The 17,245-nt window shown below is 39.2% G+C and overlaps 1 protein-coding gene across 1 annotated transcript in view; it reads right to left on the bottom strand.

Moving 5' to 3' along the window:
- PDE11A (phosphodiesterase 11A) overlaps positions 1-17,245 on the bottom strand; it is a 140,161-nt gene that overhangs the window by 17,554 nt on the left and 105,362 nt on the right. Inside the window, exons 14-19 of the mRNA XM_075430867.1 lie at positions 16,328-16,418; positions 13,139-13,239; positions 8,846-8,923; positions 7,400-7,467; positions 3,905-3,975; positions 954-1,037 (exon numbers count right to left, since the gene is read on the bottom strand). Of these exons, the coding sequence (XP_075286982.1) occupies positions 954-1,037; positions 3,905-3,975; positions 7,400-7,467; positions 8,846-8,923; positions 13,139-13,239; positions 16,328-16,418 (493 nt within the window). The remainder of the gene's footprint in view (positions 1-953; positions 1,038-3,904; positions 3,976-7,399; positions 7,468-8,845; positions 8,924-13,138; positions 13,240-16,327; positions 16,419-17,245) is intronic.

Here is a 17,245-nt window from a genome sequence, read left to right on the forward strand (position 1 = left end):
TTTCGTCACTGACTCAGTCATTGCTCACAGATGGGAGGCAGTTTGGGGTGCAGTGGCACCAGGGAAAACTTGTTGCAGTCTCCCGAAAATGCCTAGTGAGAACATCCTCGTGTTTTCTTAGATATCAACAGCCAAACTGGCAGTCTTTGGTGGCATAAGGCGGCCTGTGTGGTTTCAGTGAGTAGGAGTAAGGCTGGCTGACACAGTTATTGATGGTTAACTTTCTATAGTGTTGTTTTCCATTTATCATCCTGCTCGTGTAGCTCTGCCTTCTATACAGATAAGAGAGAAAAAGTTTAAATGGTGAAGCTTATGTTACATGAGTCAAATACCGAAACTGGTTTAATCCCAAAAGAAAGAAGCATTATTCTGGTCATCTCTAACCCTAACAAAGTAGTACTTGAGAGCTTATACACCTTATACTAAACACCCACGCAGTCCGGCTAGAAGCACGATTGAAAGAGTAAACTCCAAGTTAAATGGCACACAGGTTAAACCACAAATCATTTGTCACTGACATTAAAGCCTTGGCCTAGAGTGCCCCTGAACAGTTTGGAAAGGAGCCCGAAGGGAGTGCAAAGGCTCAGCCCTGAGTGAGCCTTTGGGTCACACATGTTCGGACTGGTCTGACAAGCAGCACCTGACGAGGCTGTCCCTCTGGCTCCTCTGTGCAGAGCACTCCACACCTTGCCATGATGAGAGTCAGTTTGTCTCAAACATCATAAAACAAACAGTTGCCCTATCAGCTTCTAGAAGTTAGAGAAGAATTATGCTTACAGGTACTACCTCCTTCAGGGAATGTGAAGATTTCTGTGTAGAATTCAGACTTTTGGTAACGTCCAAGAAAAAGAGTTCACATAGCCTTCAAGGCTGCACTGTAAGCTAACTCTTTTTCCCTAGAGAGGCAAGAACAATCTTCTCTGGACTCTACAGAAGCAATAAGTAAAAATTACCTCGTATAATGGCATGCAGATGCTATCAATCCATTCGAGCTGCAACCTGGGTAGTTCATCTTTCCTGTTCCGATCAAAAATAGCCTGAATTGAGAAGGGAACAAAACTGTCATGCTTTATTACACTGGAGTATTTTACAGACACATCATCCAGCACTTCGGAGCTATGATCAAATTCTCACAACCAGAACACTTTGTAAACCATAATCAATCTTTTCAGCAGTCTTCCTACTGCTTTGTTTGGCCTGAAAAATAAACTGTTTATTTTAAATCTGTTTTGAAATTTGTAGGCTGAATGTCTTTGAATTTTATAATTCTGTCATGTAAAATAAAAGCTCCACAGTTGGAGTTGAGCTGGTAAAAAACCTCCTGTAGAAATGTAAAGTAGATAGCTTTGAGTAGAAATTTCCCTTTTCTCACATAGGGTTTTCCAGCTCAGCAAAATGAACAGTGATGGATCTGGGCTGGCTCCCTCTCTCCCAGTTACAGACCCTTTGTGGAGAACCAGCCATGTCTCTGAATCGAAAGGGTGGGGAATCAACAGATCTGTTCTGGGAGCAGTTATCAGTTTGTTCCTCTAGAAAGAGAGGAACAAAATTGACTGCTCGTGGCACCCCCCCAGAGAGGAAATTATAGAGGTTGAAGTTGATGTTTAAGAGGCTCCATTACTGAATGAAAGGAGATGGAAGAAATGGAGTTCTGATGAGTTTGAACATGAGTTGAGTTTCCTCCTTAACCCTGTCAAAGATTACTTGGGTCCATCAGCTTTCTGTCTACAGGATTTTAATTCTCCTTCTAATGTTCCATCCATTTACCAAATGCATTCTTTTTACTCTCTGAATATGTCAAATTTTAAATCTTTCTTTTTCTGTGGAAAGTCTGTTCTTATTCTGGGCCCATCTCCTCAAGGTTGATGTCTCCCGAGAAAACTTACTTTGCTTCTGTACCTTCTAGAAACTCCAAACTACACATATTACGCTACATTTAGTGTCTGGTTGAATTCTTCTGGTTGTAGCCTGCTCTTTCTGACATAAACAGGTATCACACAGTGTATCTAAATAAGACCAGGAGGAAAGATTCAAGGACTCAGTGAGCTTAAATGAGAATCTTGGGTTCGATTTTGGAGTATTCTGTACTTCCTATTCAAATAATTTTGAAAAATCCTGTCATTTTCAGATTGTTATAAGCACAACGCAAGAAAAAATTCTGGATTTGTGTGATAAGAAAATATCACATTATCTTGCTGACTAACAACTCTCTTATCTAAGTAACAGCAATACCTATCTAGGTGGCTTGTCATAGTGATATGTCATGAAATAAATCAGCATTTGATCTTGTTTAAAAATTCCTCATTAATGTGGTGAAACTCTACATGATTTTGACGCTTAGCTGTCAACAGTTAGAACTGATGAACTTTGTGATTATTTAGTGGCTTATGTCCCAACATAAAACACTTAATACATCAGTTTACTGGATTCTTTGAAATTGTGAAGGGCCAAACAGAGAGGAAAATCTTCCTTCAAGCTGTATGGCTTCAAAGCATCCTACATGTGGCCCACAAATTACTGTATTCCTTGGTGCAGACTGTAGAGCCCAAAGGAAGAGTGAGAGGGCTCCTATGATGGAGGACATACTGAAGATATTTATAGCAATACACTGTTCTTTCTCACCTGCCTAGGCTGTTGGACGCAGATTTTCAGAAGACATAACTCCAGAAGAAAGCTGTGGCTTTTGTCTTTCTCTGCACTCCTACCAAGTCTACAGTATGTCCAAAATGTAGATGTAGTAACACACCTTAAAATAATTCTTAAGGCTGCTGGACCTGAGCCATTTGCACTGGAATTCGTTGCTACTTGAAGACGGTAACATTAATGTATGTGTTGAAATAAAATTACTTCCTATTATGCTTCATTAGCATGAGAAACACACTTTGGAAATTTTATATACAAGGCAATCAAGGCACTTACATCCATATTATATGGAATGGTACTTGCAGTTATTCAGGCCTAGATTTGGTCTCAGAATTGTGAATACTGTGACCGGCTGACCACTCTTCTACTGGACTACAGCTACCATTTTTTCTGAGATCTATACTCAGAACTGCTGTAGGGAACAAATCCATTAATGTCCCAGCCTCTGACAGTATACAAGGTGAAAAGCCATTTATTGTATCTAAGCATGGTTTACTACATGCTTTTTAACTTTGTTGACTGTATAACATCACCACAGGCTCATGTGCGAGTATTATCAAAGCAAGAACAAGTCTGAGCCACTGGAATGGTCTTTTTTATTTTTGGAGGCATGACCATATTTGTGAATGGCTTGTAAGTTAAATTCTTTATAATACTTTCTGTTACTCTTCTCCTGCTGCCGCCAGGTAATGGCTTGGTAGCATTTTGAGGTATTTAACCTGGATAAGGCTTTCTCTTCAAATCATTCACTGAAAATCTTCATGAAACTTTTTTTCTTAGTTCTTGTTTGACACTTTATACCCATCTGCCTATATTCCACTCAGTACCAATGTATCCTTTCAATCACAGTGTTATATTTAGTAGTATACCTACAGAAATGCTTTTCAGCATTTGATACATCAAATAACACAGATAGACAGCTGCAGCATAAAGTAAAGCTGACAATTTTGATTTCCGTAAGTAGCTGGTGATTTTTAATTTGAATACTGTGTATTAAAAATTACCTGTTGCTTAGAAAATTAACTGACAATAACCTTGGGAATAGGTACAGACAATTGGGAGAAGGGCTCAATGCAAAAGTGACTGAGTTGACTGGACAGCTTTTACATATGGCTCTAAATGCACATCCTTATCGGACAGAGCTTTTATTTATTCCAGGATTTTTCATTAGATACAAAATGTAGTTAGTTTTTCTGAGTGAACCTGATATTTTCTTCTCCTATTCAAGTTAGTAACTATTTCAGAAGTGACAAAAACTTACTGAAGGGGTGAGTTTGAGTTCAGATCTTTCTCTGTCTCCTTGTTCAAAGAACTCACTGGTTACCAGCTCAGCTGCCTAAAACATAAATAATAATAAAGATTAGTGTTGTTGCTACATAATTTTTAGGGTAATGAGATCTTACTCAGACCATGACTTCAGCCTGAGGTTAACTGTAAAGAAGTGAATAGCCCCACTTACATGACTGATGTCAGGCACTTGTTTGTATAGTTTTCAGGACGGGGCATACAGGGGATATAAACAGCCATAATCTCTGGTAGGCACACTTACCCCTTTTTGATAGGGAATTGACTGAGGGAATGGCATTGCAATGTCGAGGAAGCACTCAGTGCAGTTATATGCAACGTCCTCAAGTATTGGGAACAGAACAGAAAATGATACCTTCTTGTTGGCATGCACAATTATGTCTGTAAAAATGCTTTGTAAAATGTGCAAGAGCTCTCTGGGTATTTACAGGTTATTGTCCTGTATAAACAACTTCAGAACCTCTGTTGTCTTATATTTAACGTGAAGTCATAAAGTTTCTTTTCCCCATGAGGCTTTACTTTTTTCCCATGACTGTCATCACTATAGGAACTAAGTATCTAAATATGAACTCGGATTGTGATTATCATATTGAACCAAAATCAAGAACTGGTGGGTTGGGAGTTGGAATGCATCTTTCTGATTTTTGTGAATGAAGATATCCTCCTCTCAGCAGAGGCTTGTGCTTCGCAGGAGAACACAAGATTTAAAAACAAAATTAGTTACAGAAACAACAGGAATCTGAGGAAGTCAAACAGTGAGCAATCCTGATATAGTAGCCTTCAGGTATTGTACTCTTCTCATCTGTGGGGCTTAGAAGGTAGACATATGTGACATCTGAGATGCAAAAAGGGAAACTAATCTACTGAAGATGGCACTCAGTTTCTAAAACTCCTGTCATGCCTCCTTATTGTTTTCAAGTTAGGAAATTATTTCATAATGCCAAGGCACAAGAGGGTGAACAAAGGAGAGAACCTGCTCTTCATAAAATCTCAACATTTCTTAGTCTAGGAACTGCATGGTAGCTAACATTCACAAATCCTAAACTTGTTATAGTTGAAATAAGGAGTACCAAAATAAATTGGAAGTAGGTGAAATAATGGTATAAATTACTCTTCAATCTTAAGCCAGGCTATCGCACAGTTTGGAACGTTATAATGTATGTAATCCCAGCGCACTAATAAAATTCTGGATCAATACTCCAGATAGAGGAATAATTTAACAACTTAGCAGCAATTAAGAGTTTGCCAAGTGTATTGTGTAAAAATAATCAAGATGTAGTCTCACCCCGTCTCTCACCACTATTCTGATCCTGTCCTTGTGTCCCTTTTCCTCTTCTTTTGTCTGTTTCTATTGATAACTGTAAATGTAACAAATGTAACATGTAGGGGATGTTATCACTTCAGGTGGTCAGAAACAAGTCTTGGTTCTTTGTGAATAATTGGGATGGTTGCAAGACAAGGGACTCCTGAATAATCCCTTTAGGCGCCTGGGCCTTGGGAGAACAGGTATGCAAACTACAGAGATAAGGAGGCTGCAGGATAATCTGAAGACCCCTGCCGAGAGACGCCAAACAAACATGTGCGATGGACATTACCATATATTAATGAATTCTCGGAAAAGCCATTACTATGATAAACATTTCTTGGAAATGTAATGAATATGTATGTTAACATAGCATAAATACCTAGTAACTGTGTCTCTTCGGTGCACACGTTTGGAGGAGAGATCCCCCATGTGCCCGGCGCCGCAATAAAGAATACCTGCTTAATAGTCTGCCGACTATTGAGTCTTCAATTTCGGCTTTTCACGGCATCACTATCTTCTCTTCCTGAATTTTTCCTTCTTGCAAGTAGCCTTTATTCCCTTTGATTCATGTATTTTAATCTCTTTCTCCCTCGCTTTTCATGTTTTTTTTTCCTTTTGGCACAGTTGAGGTCCAACTATTTCCTGTTTTCCCTCTGTGGACTTATTACTCAACGAGGTAATGTTTCAATCAATCCCAGACTGGATTTTTCAATATAAAGTAAATCTGTACACTAGGCTGCAGGGGAATTTTCACCTGCAGACCTCAAAAGCATTAAGGATGAAAACCCAGTCTGCCAGAGACTTCAGTGCTAATTCAGCACAATAGCACAAAGCTTGACAACATGGATAAAAGACCCTGCCTGACATTTTGGCTGTCAACGAAAAAGGAGAAGATAACTGGGTTAAAAAGGAAAAATGAGGACAGATTGCACACACTGCAGCTGTGGCTCGGTGGCACTGAAAAATCTTGTGACTCATTTTCCCGCTGCAGGATATGAGCAGCTTCCCTGATTTCCATGTGTGGTGACCATGTTCTTCTGGCTGAGTAGAGTAACAGCCTTAGAAGGACTGTTATCATAGTTTGCTTATAAAAGCAAAAAAACCTCATCTGACAAAATTGCAAGCTGAGCTGAAGCCCTCACAACATAAATGCTTTTTTACCGAGTCAATGTGCATGTAACTTTTGTACTACCAGAAAGGAGGACAACTCTCTTGCAGCTTGTGTTACTTCCTTGTCCTTCTCCAGGAAATCTGTGTGCTTCTGCCTCACTAGTTCTCTGGTCTAGCTTCTCTTTTTCGCCCCATCTTTTTAACTATCACTTTGCTGTTATGCCAGTCAAACTCCACAATCCGCTGCACTGGTACATTCCTATTTGCCTCTTGATGCTGTATGTTCCTCCAAAACCGTACACAGCCTGCCTTCTACTGGCTTCTTCTGGACCTCAGTAAAGGACATATTGAGGATGGATGCCGAGTAAGGAAAGATGCCTAGAAGAAGGAACATTATGTGGTAAAGGACAAGACTTTGGGAGAGACTGATTTCTCACATTGTAATTGTTTGCCAATGCTGGGCCCAAGTTTTATGTATATTTCCAAAGATCCTACTCGGCGGCAGAAGCCTGAATTTTTATTTGTTTGGTTCTAAGTACAGGATGCTAAAAAATGCTCTATGCTACACTTGCAGTTTTTTTCCATCAGTGTTGAGAAAACAAATACATTTCCCTTATCACATATACTGAAGATTTTATGTTAATCAAAGCTTGCAGATCATCTGCACTTTTTTTTGGTTTAGGGAAGATTCTGCCAGTGCCAAGGAAAACTTTGGGACAAAACAAGTAAGCGCAGCTACATGTGGCTAACGCTTCTTTTTGTTTAATCCATGCATTTTTTTTGGTACGGATTTAAAAGGTTAATAAAAGGAGAGGTTGTAAAATCAGATCTCTTCAGGTACCTACATGCTGCTCACCAGCATGTGTACATGGAAAGATTATGCTATAAAGCATTTCTCGCAGAAACCCCCTGCTATTTTTTTATAGCATTAATACCGCTGTAAATTGATTCCAGTTTTGGTCCCTAGTAAGCCAGGGCCCTGGGAATATTGTCCTCCCAGTCCCGCCTCCTCCCAGCCCTGCTATTAATCATGACTTGCCTGTCTTGAAATCTCCCACGGTTTGGTCACAGCTCCAAGGTCACAGGCTGTCATTAGCATTGATCTGAAAAACAGAAATGAAGAATACAAGCTGAATCAACCTTTGTTGGATTTCTAAACAACTCTGCTCTGGATGCATAAATAAATAATACATATATAAAATGTCAGCCCTGGCACTTTCTTTTCCTCCAGAAAAGAATGACATGTTTGAAATCTCAGCCATCAGCATGGCTTTTACATCACAATTGTGCCTCAGAAGCCTAACGCATTGCAGGTCTTCAGACAATGAATTTTGCTACTGTGCATCACAGACTAGAAAAGAAATTACATTGCAAGGGAATAACTGCTAATTTTGCAATACCTCTTACACTACTTATATTAATATCTATAATATACTAGAAAGCATGTGCTTCACATGATGTAAGGGTATTATTACATAATAACACCTGCAAACTGAATTAATTTATATGCCTATTTGTAAGTGACTGCTGTAGCAAGAGAACCTATAATCACAGAAGGCATCCCAGACACTGTTTAAGCAGTTTCTACTGCTCATCTACAATAAAAATTTAAGATTTACTACAAGCTATACTGTTCCACTGTAGTTTAATACCTAGCTACAACCATGTTTTATATGCATTAGGAGAAAGAAACCATTCAGCTGTAGAAAGCGTTTATGTACAGTACATGATGCAGATAAAAGTCTAAGAAAGTTTAAATGAAGAACAAGGGCACTGAAAATGAAGCATCAAATATATTGCCTGAATCTAAAGTTAGGAATGGGTGAAATGACATGGAAAATAGAAAATGGCCAATATTTTGGTCAAAAGACCGAAAGGAAACAGATTTTTAATGAAATTTCAGCTAAAACGAGACATAATCAGGAATGCATATGCAAACGCACACATTTTATTATCTCATAAGCATGGTGTACTCCAACCGCTCCCAATGTCTGGGGTTTTCAGGAGGATGCATGCTCAGATCATTCTTGAGGGCTAGCAGAGTACCGTGTATCTGCAAATTCCCAGGTACAGGCTGGAAGAGCAGAGAAGCATGGCCAGTGAAAGAAAACAGCTGAGAGGAGGAGGGAATGGGGAAACAGACAAGCAAGAGCTTTGTGTCCTGCGGCAGAATATTGATGCTTTCTGGAGAAAGAGCGGAAGGGCTGAACGGTAACTGGTGAGGCTGGTAGAAAGGGAAGAAAACATGACAGAGTGTGAAGGCAGAAAGAGGAATGGAGAAGGTGAGGTCACACTGATTACATCCCTGCTGCTTGGTAGTGTTTAGAATTCATACTATGTGTTTCATCTCATGGATCATATTTTTAAAATAAGCTACCTTCTTTTGTTGCTCTCAGTCTTCACTCCATGATATATGAAATTCCTTAAACAAATACGGCTACACTTTGAAATAACCTGAAAGCAAGAAATAGTAGTGCTCACCGAAATATTTCTCGGTGGTTTTTTATATTCCAATCATAACCACCTTTACTGACAAGTTCAAAAAACTCGGTCCTTCTCCTGCAACAAAACAGATTATTAGAGAAGGAAACAAGACACTTCCAGGGCAGCACTGCAGTGGAAACACAGTTCTCTGGATGATACAAAATCTTTCCACCTCATGTATTACTGTTAAAGTCGTTACACTGACAGTCCATTTAAGCGAAACATACTAATTTCCGAACATGTTCTATAAATGTCTGTTATCAATGTCAGAGCTGCCTAGTAAAAGCAATATTGTATTTATGGTCTTCGCAGATAAGGAAATAAATGGCACCAAAATGTTCAGTCTTCCGTGGAAGCATGAAATGTTCAGCTACAGCAGTGGACAGACAGACAATAGAAATACCCCTGAAATATAGACACAATTCTCTTTACATGTCCTTGCAAAACGTTTTTGCACTTCTGTGTCCTGAAGGGTTTTCAAGAGACGTGCAATTCCTGTTATTTCCAGCACACAGAACAGAACAGTGAGACACAGGAGCTGCAGATGTCTCGAGTTAGTAGTTCTTATGGACTCGAAACTCGGTCTCCCTGCTTGGCCCCATGCTTTGTCTTCTAGAATAGCTTGCCTATGTCCTCAGAGATGGACAAAACATGAGCCAGAATATATTAATGCTTGTTTGGTGCCTTTAATACCAAAATTCTGACTCATCATAGCCTGCAATTTTTTATGGCACTGAGACTCCATGCAGTTCTTTACTGCACACGGTGTGACTACAATATGGAACAGACCCTGTCCCAGATATAGCGGGAGTTGAGGTACAAAAATACGGAGTTACTTGCCCAGGGTGACACAATGTATTTGCATCAAAGCTGGAAAGCAAGTACCCATGTTCTGAGTGACAGCTCAGTGCCCCATCTCATAGGAGACTGTGCTATCCCTTTGTCAAGTGGAAATGTAGTGAAGATTCCCCAACAGGAGAGAGTTTTCAAAGTCTTGTATTTTCTACATTTACTTCAGCTAGACTGAAATTTTGAGCAATCACTACTGAAAGCACAGTATGACAGCAGCCAGTACAGGTTTTACACACACGGAGATGCACACTTCAGGAACATGGCTCTTGATCAATGGACAGAATTCTTCACGGGGCACGCTGCATTTTTCCGGTCACTGTCTGTCATGCAATCTATGACCAGTCACTCCTACTATAAGGGATTTCACGACAGCAACTGGAACAGGCAGATACAAAGACTATGTGATGATATCTAATCCCTCGTGTTTCATGAAAGTGTTTCACACTGCAAAATTTGCTGGTGCAATGCAAAGTCACACATGCAGAAAACAAAATTCAGTTCTCTCACACAGAGGAATCATGGCCTCAGAGGAAATAAAGAGGAAAATTTTAATGGCCAAGAGTAGTTGGCACATAAACCTTAAACCAGCCTAATCCTGAGTAGATCACCAACAACTATATACTCTATAAAGACAGCGAGCAGTGGATTTTGCATCCTTTATTTCAGTGCCCAGTCTAACAATGTAAAATTTGGCAGTTCTTTTTTGGAGTATTGGATGTTCTGAGCAATTCATATGTTACTAGGCAAAAGACAGGCAAGAATGTTTAAAGCTGAAAGCTCAGGAAGGTGACACCCCAGAAACCTCAAACATTCAAATTTAGAGATCTGTAAACAGCAACCGAAAATGTTGTGAGTCTCAAGACTGGATGTTAAGCTGAAAACTTTAAAATAAGATTTTTCTTTGAAATCCATTTAAAGGGATGTAGAAGTAGTAGTCCAACTCCGCACAGAATTTCTAGCATATGAAGGAGTCAACCTGAGGAAAGCAGCCACATAAAAGGAAACAATTTAGTGTGTCCTACTGGTTGCTTATGCATGGTATCCAAAAGGAAGAGGTTGGCTATTACTAAGCAAACATAATATGCCAGGATTTAAGAAATAAACAGAAAGATAACAATCTTGCAATGTCTTTGACTAACACTGACTCTGGTTGCATTTTTCCTGGAAGGGAAAGTTGTTTTGCTGTACACAGCAAATCCAGTTGCTCAAGACATCATTTGAGTGAATTTCCACAAACTTCATTTTGGTTCCATGCTTTTGGTGGTTGCATTATCTACAAACATCATTATCTAGAATTATCTACTAAAATCAAGTATATTTTCCATCTGATCTTTCACTGAAAGTCATCTTTTTGTTTGTTTGTAGAAAAGTTTTGCCCTGAGAAAGTTGTAAAGCCTTGCTCTGTCTGGAGTTTCATTGCTGTTCTGCTAGCTGGACTTCGTGATCATTAGGTTTAGGTATTCTAAGAATACTGATATGAGAATTTCCTTCTCTGCAAAAATACTGAAGAGGTAGCAAACTGAAAAAAGAAGTTAGGTACTTGTGCGGAAACAGCTGTTCGCATAGGGTGGCTTTAAGAAGTGTAAATCATCAGCGTTTCCAGGCAGTGATTTTCAGGCACTTATGGAATTAAAGTCGCGTAACAACTACCTGATTAATGAATCATAGTAACACAAGAGGAAAAGACAACATTTGCAGACTTCTGAGTAAAGAGGCCTCATTTGCTAGAAGTTTTCTGATTCATGTAGCGCAAAAAAAATCAATTATGCAAGCAGGGAAGAATGATCCTGAAATTCAGCTGGCAGCTTGACCATGTAGTTTTCAACCCCAGGCAGGCAGGGAAGAGAGCTCCATCGCCCCTGGGCCTGGGCTGGGCTCCCTCCCGAGGCACAGCCCCAGGCCCTCCCTGGTGCTCCCGGGGGCTCCCGGGGGCTCGGGATCCTGGCCAGGGGTGCCTTGCCTGCCCTCTCAGCCCTGCTGCTCATGTCTTCTCGCACAGCACAGAACTTTCCTGCAGCACTTGTTATTTGTGGGGAGACAGGAGAACCAGTACTGACACATCCCTTCGGTCCCTGTTTCTCGCTTAAAGCTGTCAGCAAACTCCCCTGCCGTACTAGCCCCCCAGGTACAAGTGACCCTAACAGACATCTTCAAACAGAGTATGCTTGAAAGAGTTTATTTGTCCTGCTCAGGATTTTCATGTCAGCAAGCAGAAATTTCTTCATTGGACAAATGTTTAGAAGTTACTCATAATAAAACTATTCATTAAAACCCTTTCTTGACACAACTTCTCTGAGAATAGACTTGCAGTAACAAAGAATATCAGTGTGTCTACTGCCAATACTGTTTAGAAACAGCCCTTGGCACAGTAATAAAATTCTGAGGAAAAAAAGACAAATCAAACATTGCAGCATCCTGGTTAGTATTTTTACAATGAACAGTTAAAGATACAATGTTGATACAGATAGTTGAACAATTTCAGGGTAAAGACTTTGCCTGAAGTTCTCTGGAAACTTGGTTTGGTATCAACCATCAGCACAAAAGAGGTGGGGAATCCAGGTATATCCCCCTGAAAGCTGAGAAAACCATTACTAAATGCTACCCAGCGCTGTTTGGGATAGGATGATAACGGACATAAAAAAAATACAATTCCTAAGGATTAATTATTGTCAAGACTGGGAACGTATTAGGCTGAAACTGCACATCTGACAGCACTTCTCTAAGTCAGCCACAGGCACGTGCCAGAGAGGGTGGTGTCAAAAGTAACATCACAACTCCTCCAACTACGCGCATGCTCCCGCACATTCTCAGTGGGAACAGCTTGGTAATAATTAACAATATTTGAAAAACATAAAATAGCACCAACTTGAAGTTTACTGAGAGATTTGATTTGCAAACAAGGAAAAGGAAGAAAACTGGATGAGCGAGATCCTATTGTACTTCTCTTGAGTTAAGCTTTTTAAGACCTATTCTCATCTGATGCAAACTGGCACAATTTGTCTTCAAATAAGTAATCTGCGTGCTTTCATTACCTCTGCAACTGGGCAATATTTCTTGGCATACATGTTTAGAAACTCTGAAATGGTGGAAAAGAATTCTAAAATGTCGCTGATTTTCTACGTGCCTGAAGAAACGATCACGGAAGGGACAGAATTATGGGACTGAGCTGTGACTGATTCCTGGGATTGAGTTGAAGTATAAGCCTAGGATTTCACTTGCTTTTTGTTGATACAGACATGCTACAAATTAAAGCAAAACTTACTTGGACACTTGAGATACTTCTATTAGCCTAAGATATACTAAGTATTAGACTAAATCTCTTCAACCACAGCCAAACACTAATTTCTCATATTATACATCCTTATTGGTATTTAATAGGTCATTAGAGTGAGTTCTTCGAATTTTCATTTGTCAAATACAAGAAATGCCAATACTTACTCAAAATACAGAGTGAGGTCTGTTGCCAATATCGATTGCTTTAGAAGCTGCATAAGGTCACTGTAGTCCTTAGAGGACAAGTTAGCAAAGATGTTGTGACCCTGTAATGAAAGAGATAAAAGAGGTAAAGGGCTAGCAATCAATACAGGTTTTTAAAAGGTTTTCTGACTCTTTAGTCTACTGTTTCCCTGTAACAGAGGCGTTTTCTGATTCATGGCAAAACTATGACAAAATAATAATGTTAATACTGCTGAGATTACATTGGGGTGGAAGAGTTGATGTTTGTAATCAAGCACCTAGGATGTTTTTCTAAACTCTGCTGAAATTACAGCCTCTGGGGGAAAGATTTACTCTTTGTTCTGACCCTGCACAGACTCAGTTTATGGGGAAAAACTATGGATACATCTCAATCTTTCCTCTTCTTAAATGTTTTGGGGAGCTGTGCATTGCAGCTTTTGAGTTGTGCTCCTAACAGATTTATCTGTGCTGCAGCTTGCAGGCACACAAACTGCTGTTAGAGCAGTCCAAGGCACTAAATCAGTTTTTCACTCAGAACAGCCCATTTGCTCCCTCTGCCCATTACTACGCTGTCTTACAGCGTGTTGTATACAAGCATTCCCTACGCAGGCTAAAGAACCACAACTTTACGCAGTTTAAATGCCCTCTGTAGGCCCAATAAGCTACTTTTTAAGGGATCAGGGATTAAGAATTTGGAAGGTGCTCCATGGCCAGAATGAAAGGAAACAAATTATTTAATATTGCTATTTGAAAGCAGGATGCTCCTCTTGCAATTTGATTTCTGAAAACTAAGAGGGAGAGAGGTCCTATAATTTCTCTGCAAAATTCTAGAGAAAATAAGCTGAAAGAAACAAAATTAATGGAAAATTCTAAATGTAAGCTTCAGAAGTGGTCTTTGTGACATATAACTAAATTAACATAAATAAAAGTACTACATATATTTTTTCCCCTTATCGCCTATAGAAGTAACAAGGTTCTTGCTGAACAGACTCTTATTTCGGTGGTATTTAACACTGTAATGCACACGTTCAGTATGCACTGCCATCTACTGCTTAGGAAGTTTAAAATGCCCTTAAAAATAAGAATTTTCCAGCAACAGGATTGCTATATCACTATGGTCTGAGAGACAGAAGAGATAAGCTCTGGAGGTAGGGATGGTATTTTTTAATATATCAGCTGGTTATTGGTCTAAAAAAAGAATTTGCCATGCATAAAAGATGGTCTTCTCTGAGACAATGAAATGATCATTTCTTTTTGGCTAAATATTGACTAGGATTGGAGAATCTAAAGCTTATTTATGAAAAACAATTTTAAAACCAAAGTACTCAGAAGAAGATAAAGTAAAATGTATCAGGAATACAGCAACTCTTACTACAGGGGTAATTTACCAAGTTGTCTGTTATTCTGTAGTATCTGTTGCCTTTCTGACCTATTTCATGGGGTATAAAACCATGCCACTACAAAGTTCAAGATCACTTATACTGAGGTTAGCATGTCAAGAGTAAAGGATACATAGTTCCTTTGTCCAACCTGATAAAAATCTAAAGATGTAATACAATATACTCTGTTCCATTCTAGATAGCAAAGACAGACTAGAATATCAACATTAGTGGACAGAATATAATCTAATTTTATCTTATTTGAGAGAGGAGACCAATTTCTTATCTGGTGAAAGTTGGTGTATCTTTAAGTACATTGGAGGATCCAAATCTGCATTTGCTCGAAACTAAGGGGTGTTGTGTTCCATTAGCAAACAGTATCTATTGGATTAAAATCCCATTGGATTAATTTTCTGAGCTAGAAATGAGGACCTGGAGAAGAAGCTGCCTGAATGATCAAAGAGGAAGGTTTGCATTTCACGTAATGTTTTACATCTCTGAAAGAAGCTGGAGTAGAATACAAGGAAAAAAGTACTTTTTTTTGTAATTTTCTTAATTTTTAAGCTGGAAAAGATAAAAAAAAAAAAGCATCTAGACTGACAGGAGCTATAAAATTCCACAGTTGTCCATGTCTTAAGCTTGTCTTCAGAGAGACATTAATTTCTGATGAAAAATTTCAGGAACTGGAGAAATCGCTGTTTCCCAGGAAAACTTGTTCCAGAGGCTGAACAGTCTCATTGTTTTAGGAAAGAATCAAAAAACAAAATCCCCTTCTTTTTTTCCTATTCTGAACCAGTCTAACTTTCAAATGCTGCTTTTTCTTATGCCTTCCCTTGGTAATATAAGGAGCCATTTAATTCCTAGTGTCACCTTTTAGATAAACTAGGCTAGGCTAGGCAGATTGAGCTGTTTAAATCTCATGCTGGTGCTTTTCTTTCCTATGTTTACTTTTTTAGTATAACGTTGATAAACTGAACGCTAAAGCCACAGTCCCCTGGCTAATCTCTGAGGTGCTGTACACAGAGGCAAAGCCACCACCCTGTTCCCATTTGTTTGTCATGGGACATTCCCAGATGCTCTTCAAAAAGCTACTGCAGATCAGCATATGGTCTCCAGTTGTGTTTTATAGATACTGAATGTGTTTTGTAACCACCTATCTGTGTCAATTAAGAAAATACATCCATTGTTTTGTAAAGACTGCATGTCCATCCTTCTACTTTTCTCACTTACTACATCTCTGGGGTAGTGCATGCTGCATACTGTTGCACATAATATATTCTAGGCAAGAACTATGTCTTTAAATGTATCTGCAAAGCAGCTAGTGCTCTTTGGACACCACAATATTACCGATATCATTTAAAAAAATCATTTAGTAAAACTATTCAAAAATGCCATATAAATACTGATTACAGAAAGACTGTTGAAGAAATTAAATTGGTCCAGTGAAGGATGACTGTGATACTCTCAATGTAACACCTGTGGGGAAACGTAAGAGCTCGTTTGCCTACCTGTAAACCACCGAGCAGGATATATGTAAGACGACTGAGAAAAGCTGACAGTAATGATTAGGATATGTTCTCCTTGCCCCTAGCTGATTGAGACAAATATAATCTCTGGGCTGTATGATCAGCATTTGTAGTTGTTTAATTTTGTGCTGGTTGTGACCTTTGTGGTAACCAATAAATAATTCCTCAAGGAGAGGGCATTAAAAAGGTACTGTGTGTGGTATTTCCTTTCTCCAGCTGAAGCTGCCCAACAGTTTACAGTGAGATTAATAGTAAAGCTTTTGTACCTCACTTTGGAGAATCATGACAGCATGATTGAAATGGTGGTGCTCCAAGGTAGCAGAGGTGCCGTAGAGCTGAGCTAAGGCTGATCCGCTTCTGGAACAGAACGTGGGGAGTCAACAAATACTGCTCGTCTGCTTACGAAGCAAGTTTCAGAGACAATTTAGTAACAAAAGCACATTAGCCACACTCTCCATTTCAGCAACCACACTTGGGACATCTGACAAGATCAAAATACTAATTTAAAGCCAGAGAGAGGGAATTTATGTTCCAGACCTTGCTAAATATCACCAGCTGACTGAAGATTTTCCTGGAACTACATGAAATTTTGTAATGCAATGTTTAAAGTGCCTCAGCAGTGCAACAGCAGGGGCGCATCACTGTGCAGTAAGGACAAACAGTAACGTCCCTGAGCTGCAACCGGCTCCCCGGCTACTACTTTTTATTTTTAATTTGTAATAGACATAATCACAGTGGCTTACAGTGGGTGATTATAAACTCTTTAAAAAAACCCAAAACACAACAACAAAAAAATAACTGCAAATGCAGTGAGGTTCCATCTGTAGGTAAAACCATGCACTTAAAAAAATACTAACGTAAACAAGAAACCAGAAGTGAGAGCAGTGAATATAAAAGTAAAGTTTAGCATCTCTTTAGAATATATTTTCTCATCATGTTTATTGTCTAAACCAAAATTAGCTTCAAAATGCACAAAGCAGGTGGGTTTTCTAAGTTTTAAGAACAAAAATCTACAGAATACAATTATAAAATTGCAAATCGTTGGAAGGTGCAGCGAACAGGACTGGGCTGTCAGAATAGTTACTGTTCACCATTACTTCACTTCTGTGATGCTGCCTAAAGCGACAAGATGGGTTTTCTTTCCAAAGAAATGAGAATAAGAGATTATGCTAAAGACAAACAGG

Source organism: Opisthocomus hoazin, chromosome 9, assembly GCF_030867145.1.
Source record: "Opisthocomus hoazin isolate bOpiHoa1 chromosome 9, bOpiHoa1.hap1, whole genome shotgun sequence".
In the NCBI taxonomy this organism is placed as follows: Eukaryota; Metazoa; Chordata; class Aves; order Opisthocomiformes; family Opisthocomidae; genus Opisthocomus; species Opisthocomus hoazin.